Source organism: Hipposideros armiger, unplaced genomic scaffold (genome assembly GCF_001890085.2).
Source record: "Hipposideros armiger isolate ML-2016 unplaced genomic scaffold, ASM189008v1 scaffold_258, whole genome shotgun sequence".
Lineage (NCBI taxonomy): Eukaryota > Metazoa > Chordata > Mammalia > Chiroptera > Hipposideridae > Hipposideros > Hipposideros armiger.
In genome coordinates, this window is record NW_017731608.1 from 2,383,354 (window position 1) to 2,390,293 (window position 6,940).

The 6,940-nt window shown below is 36.9% G+C and overlaps 2 protein-coding genes across 2 annotated transcripts in view; one reads left to right on the plus strand and one right to left on the minus strand.

Annotated features, from left to right (window-relative positions):
- Window positions 1-256: 256 nt before the first annotated feature.
- LOC109390180 (olfactory receptor 4C5-like) lies at window positions 257-1,195 on the minus strand. Its single transcript, XM_019656322.1, has one exon. The coding sequence runs from the start codon at window positions 1,193-1,195 to the stop codon at window positions 257-259; it is 939 nt and encodes a 312-aa protein (XP_019511867.1).
- Window positions 1,196-5,120: 3,925 nt separating this feature from the next.
- The window catches only part of LOC109390182 (olfactory receptor 4C12-like), a 15,238-nt gene continuing 13,418 nt past the window's right edge, over window positions 5,121-6,940 (plus strand). Inside the window, 1 exon segment of the mRNA XM_019656323.1 lies at window positions 5,121-5,621. Within this exon segment, the coding sequence (XP_019511868.1) occupies window positions 5,121-5,621 (501 nt within the window).

Genomic DNA, 6,940 nt, shown 5'->3' on the forward strand with positions numbered 1-6,940 from the left:
GGAAGTCAATGGTTAAATTCATAGGTTTCTTTGATCAATAATTTGTAAATGCAAAGAAGTTTCTAATTGGAAGAAACTTTAGTCATCATTTAATCAAATATTGATATTTTATGAAACAGAAACCATTAAAGAAAGATTCCAGAAATCAAGAGGATCAAAATGTACTTAAACTCATATATTTTGACATCAAGACCATTATCCTTCTTATTTGTCGCACTTGTTCTTAAAATATGTATAGATTTTGTTTTTATCTACTCTATTCATGTGAATCATTACCCAGGATTACTCTTTGGGTCCAGAGCTTCCTCATGGCATTTTTCACCTCTGAGTTTCTGAGAGTGTAGATGAAAGGGTTTAACATGGGTGTTACCATAGTATAAAATACAGCGACTGCTTTATCAATGGGGAAGGTGATCATGGGCCGAAGGTACACAAATATACAGGGAATAAAGAACAGGACAACTACAGTAACATGGGATGCACAGGTGGAGAGAGCCTTCCACTGTCCTTCAGTGTTGTGAGTTCGTAGGGAGAAAAGGATAAAGACATAGGAGGTGATAAGAATAGAAAAAATGAGCATACACATTAGTCCACTGTTGGCGGCAACCAAAAGTCCAAAGATGTGAGTATCAGAGCAGGAGAGTTTTAGCAGAGGGAAAAGGTCACAGATGAAATGGTCAATGACATTGGGGCCACAGAAGGGCAACCAGACTATAAAAAGAATTTGAATCAGAGCATGAAGAAATCCCCCGGCCCAGGCCATGGCCACCAGGAGGCCACACACTCGCCTGTTCATTGTGATCATGTACTGCAGGGGCTTGAAGATGGCCACGTAGCGGTCATAGGCCATCACCGTGAGCAGGATGATCTCGACTCCCCCAAAGAAATGTTCAGCAAAGAGCTGGGTCATGCAGCCACTGAAGGAGATAGTTTTTTTTTCAGCAAGTAAGTCAAATATCATTTTGGGGGCCATAGTAGAAGAGCAGCAGCCGTCTATGAAAGACAAGAAAGAAAGAAAAAAATACATGGGGGAGCCCAGGGCTTGGCTGGTGGTGATCGTCACTATAATGAGTAGGTTGCCTGTCACAGTGAGAAAGTAGATGACTGTAAACACAGCAAACAAGAGTTTCTGCACATCTGGGTTCTGTGTCAGGCCAAGCAGGATGAATTCTGTCACGTTGGTCATTTGCTCCATGAATCCACTTTGGCATTTGGATAATTGATTTATCTGTGAATAGGACATGGATTGAAATTGTGGCAGATAAATTTTGATCAAGTACATAATTTCTATCAGGATTGTTTTCTGTAAGACAGTGGAAACCTCAAGCAGATAAACCCAAGACTTAAAGTTGGGCCATATAATTAGTCACATAATGAACATATAGCCTGTCTCTCTCTCTCTCCCTCTCTCTCCCTCTCTCTCTCTCTCTCTCTCTCTCTCTCTCTCTCTCACACACACACACACACACACACGCACTTTTTCTCATTCATACCTGTAAACACGTTTTTATGACTGTTGTCATTCCAGACACCTTTCCTATAATTGTACATGGATGGATAGTCTCCCAACAATTGCTATAGTATTTTTGCCTCATAGAAAAACAGGAAGAAAGAAAGGAGCTGTAAGAGGAGCTGAGGCTTGAATTCATGAGGGGCTATTCCCACACATCTTTTCTCTAGTCACTTGTGCTGATGAAGCTAAGCTTCACAGTTCATTATTTTTGTTATTTTAAATTTGTTTCAGGTGAATATAAAACATCAGGTGATTTCAACTTAAAATTAGGAATGATGTAGTCATATTCCAGAAAAACTGAACTAAGTGAATGTTTGAGGTTCTGGTGAGATATACCTGGCAGTCAGGTTGTAAGCTTATGCTACATTTAAACAGAATTGTCTAAGGATGTCATCAAACAAGAAGGAAGAAGAATATCCTGAAGAGGATAAAGCAGACAGCATGATGAAATGTAAAATTCCCCAGATTTATTTGAAACTTTAGAATTCATTATTTGGAGAACTTCTGTCATGTTTGGGTTTCAGGGTCATTTTACAAATCTAAACTCAATTTAAGGAAGACCATGAAAAATCCTCTGGATCTACAAAACAGATACATTTAAGATGAGAAGGAAACAAAAGCATCATAATTTGTTGGACAGAGTATGTTCTCTGTAGTGAGATAGACTTTTTTTTTTCATTCTGTTTTCACTCTTAGCAGCCATGTGATGTTGTATTCAGATCTTAGTCTTACTGCACCTAAACTTTCTCATACATAAAACAGGAAAAATGACAAATGGCATAGAGGAATTGAAGAATATTATCAGGCTAAAATTTTATTCTAAAGGTAAAATGCATAGCTTTGCACACACTCCAAATTCTTCATAAGAGAATAAAAATGAAAAACAAAACAAAACCCCAACAAACTGTATCTTTCTTATCCTTGAAATTTTTGATTGTTATAATATTAAGAAAGAACGAACATAAATGAAGAGAGAAAAATAGATAAACTAAGTGTTCAACTCAAGAGGTTAGAAAAACAACCCATTATATTCAGAAAAAAAGTTGAATGCAGACATCAATATATCAGGCAATAGAAAAATATTGGACTTGATAAATAAATTCAAAAGCTTTTTAGTGTTTTAAAAATACAAATAAAACTGATGAGCACAGATAAGCTCACTAAAAAGCAAGCATGATCAAATTGCAAAAGGACATTATTTTAAAATAACATTTAAAAGAATAATGTGCATAGTTCATAAAAGATTTTACAATAACTGGATAGGCATTTTTCAAATTAAAGTGTCTTCTCATGCCATCACCAAAACAAACAAACAAACAAACAAACAAACAAACAAACAAACAAACAAACAAACTAAAAACCCCCAAAACCAGAAAAAGAGTAAAAATACAAATAGTGTATATTAAAGTCTTCAAATAAAACATAGATCTGTTCACAAACAGAAAAGCATCTCTGGATGGGGAAGACCATTTTAAATGAAATGCAATGGTGTAAATACAGGACAAAACTAATGGATTCAACCACATATAGATAAGGAACATACTGGGAAAATACTTGCAGCAAGTATAACAGATAGCCATTATTATAGAAATAGGTTTTACAAAAAAAAAAAAACGGTGGTCTCACACCATTATTAAAATAAGGGCAAAACTAATACAAATACAATTATCAGAAAAATTATACATCTAAAAATTTATTTTGTAAGTCATCAAAGAAATACAATTTAAAAACAGTGAAATACTTTTAAAACAGGCAAACTGGCAAAGGTTTATGACAGTTATATTACCCAGTACTGGTGAATGTGTATTGATACAGTCTATTCTGGAAAAAAGTTTACATATCTAGTCATGTCCCTTGGAATCCATCATAGATAAAAGAATATGGACAGAAATTATGCTTACAACTTGTATTTAATAATATATTATTTTATAAATGAAAAAGTAAAAACAATCCACATGTCTGTATTAAAGAGGAACAATTATTAATAAATTATAGTTATGAAATAGCAGGTGAACATTAACATTATTTGCAAGAAAATTAATGGTGTGGAAAGATTCTTCCAATATACTATTGAGCGGAAAACTCAGCTTATAAAACGGCTTCTATGTTATGATCTAAATTGTCCAAAATGACATACGTACATCGAAAAGTATCTGAAAAAAGTACACAAAGACTAGCAGTGCTAATCTGAATTGTGAGTTAAGGACAATTTTTGTATTTTAAAAATGTTCTGACCCAAGATTTCTACAAAGAGAATATATTCCCTTTATGATAGGTAAAATAATTTAATAATATAAATAGTTTCTTATTTCAGGTCTGGGTCCATAATACCTCACTGGTTTTCTTCGTAGATTAAGCATGACAGGCATTCATCAAAATCTGTGACAGAATTACCTTAAGAAAAAAATACCAATAAATCACAGTTTGTACCTACCTCTCTGAATGCATTTGGGAAAGAAGTAATAGGTTCATTCAATAACAAGGCATCTTACGTGTAGAGCACACTTTGCACGGAGGTAGCAGTCAATGATCCATCACTAACGGCTACTTTTCAGGCTCATCCATTTTTATCTAAAGTATAATATTTATTTTTCTTAATAACTTGAAAACAATTGCTGAGAGAGACTTCTTAAATAATGCTGAGATCACAGGCTGGGTTTAGTTTTGCTTGAAAGGGTCACACCATCCTGTGAATGTGAGGTTCAGCATCCCACCTCGGATAATGAATTTCTTTAGTCAGACAGCTTCCAAAATTTAGGCTTCAGAAGAAAGTGATGGGAAAAAACCTAACCATTGGAGGACATCACTTTCCAAGTCAAGTTCTACACATTTGCCAGTCTTTCTTGGTGACCAGATGAAGTATATTCTAAAAGTCAATTGATTTAAAACCTTGAAAATAGCAGACTATGTTATAACAGGAAAGTCAGGGATTGTAGGCACCATAAAATCAGCTACAAATGAAAGTGGCCTTGGAATAGCAGGTCCCTGAACTTAGCTCTTTTAAGCCCTTTTCTTAATAANTAAACATATTCATAGTCAGTTGTTGGTTCTCCCAAGGGCCATCTCCTCTAGAGAAGAGGTGGCAATTAGAAGTGCACTTTCTTCTCAAGGGGTCTTGTGCCTAGAAGGATTCTCTGATGTAGTGGGCTATGCACAAGGGAGTCCATTATGCTGGGGCTTGGAACACTAAGGCTGGCTTCTCAATGAAGCATTTATGGGATCATCTGGGAGAGGTGTCCTTTCCATGGACCTCATGATGTACCTTGCCCTCGTGTAACAGGGACCACTCATCTTAACCTTTACTGTCTTTGTGCTTTAGGAATAAATTAAGATGCAGGGAATAAGGGAATCTGAGGCCCAGGGAAAAATGAAAATCAATAATGGCAAAACTTATTTTAATACTATCTTAAAGTTTAACTGACCTGTAGGTGTATTCCTCATCAAGTGAATGGAAATAGACTTTGCATTAAACTTAACTGGTTGATAGTACAGACTTGATTTATTGACCATCAGTATCAATGATGTAAGTTCCTTTTTCCTTCCTTCCCTTTTTTTTTTTTGAGGTAAAGCATTTCTTCCTGGAGTTTTTATCACCTGCATCACACAGATGGAGAATAAAAGGAATGTGACTGAATTTATTTTAATAGGCCTTACACAGAACCCCCAAATGCAGAAAGTGGTGTTTCCGGTATTTTTGGTTATGTACATGGTAACACTCTTGGGCAACCTGCTCATCGTGGTTACCATCACCACCAGCCGGGCTCTGATCGCCCCCATGTACTTCTTCCTGACCCAGCTTTCCCTGATAGACATCATTTATTCTTCTTCTTCAGCTCCTAAGCTGATTGTGGACTCTCTTCATGAGAAGAAAATTATCTCCTTCAATGGATGTATGGCTCAAGTGTATGCAGAACATATTTTTGGTGCTACTGAGATCATCCTGCTGACAGTGATGGCGTATGACCGCTATGTGGCCATCTGCAAACCCCTTCACTACACGACCATCATGAGCCACAGGCTGTGCATTGTCCTGCTGGGAGTGGCCTGGGCTGGAGGATTTCTCCATGCAACCATTCAGATCCTCTTCATAGNTCTGTGGTCTTCCTGAGTCTGTCCTTACCAATGTTTTCACCTGTGGTTTTAGGGAAATATTTAAATAGTACTCAAGTGCAAGGAGTTAAGGAGGCTCTGACTTCTCAACTCCCAGGGGATTAGTATTAGCAGCTTCAACCAAGATGGCGGCCAAACCAATTTGTTCTTTCTCTCTTGTGGCCATGGCATATGTGACCAAGAGGGTAGGGGAGAGACTGCTGGGATGGCTTAGCAGCCTCTCTATGACCGTGGTTAGGAGGTGATCCTGGAAACTGAGCCCGAAAGCACACAATGTTCTAGTCATGGGAATATGGGTGCATGAGGCAGTCAGAGTCTATATAATAGTCTTAATAATACCTGTCTCAACAAATAAAAACAAAACCTCATAGACACAGACAATAGTTTAGTGGTTGCCAGAGGGTAAGGGGGGAGGAGAGTGGTAGATGAGGGTAAACAGGATCAAATATATGGTGATGGAAGGAGAACTGACTCTGGGTGGTGAACACACAGTGTGATATATAGATGATGTATTACAGAATTGTACACTTGAAACCTATGTAACTTTACTAACCATTGCCACCCCCGTAAATTTTAATTAAAAAAATAATAGAAAAGGATACCTGTCACACAGAATTATAGGGAGTATTCAGCAAGATCACATGTGTAAACCTCTAAGTCAGTGCCAAACTGGTATTCTACTGTTAATACTCTGAGGATAGACACACGTAGACTAGAGAATCTGCTCTTTAATGGTGAAAACCTGAATTATGCTTATGGGTAAGTTTTGCTGGCTTTTCTATTTGCTAAACTATGTGATTGGGGCAAATTACTCAGCCTCTTTCTACCTGTATTCCCATATCAGTAAAAGGGGGCTAAAGTGGCACCTATCACAGGATTGCTGCAGGGGTTCTATGAGATAAAGAGTATGAAGTGCTTAGATTGGTGCCTGGCATAGAATAAAGGCTCACCCTTTGTTGTTACTTTTTGTGATAGGAAATCAGAGCTCATGGTGCAACCAATTCAGGGTTTTGGCAAGAATGGTCAACTCATATACGAGTATGTATAGCTTATCTTCTTAACTTTTATGGTTGGTAGAATCTGGGAAAATACAGAAATTAGGAGAGAAGAAAGACCAAGTATTAAAGTATTAAATACTGATTCGCAAGTCATTATAATCCTGAAATCTTTCTATGAGTGTTTGATGTTCTTTTTTACTAAAACATCTGACAGTGAAGTTGATAGTCCTTGAAAAGTTTCTAGGAGATAAAAGAAACAGGATATAATGAGAACTAACAAATAATGAGCACTCTGTATTTATGTCACTTTGCAAAGTGT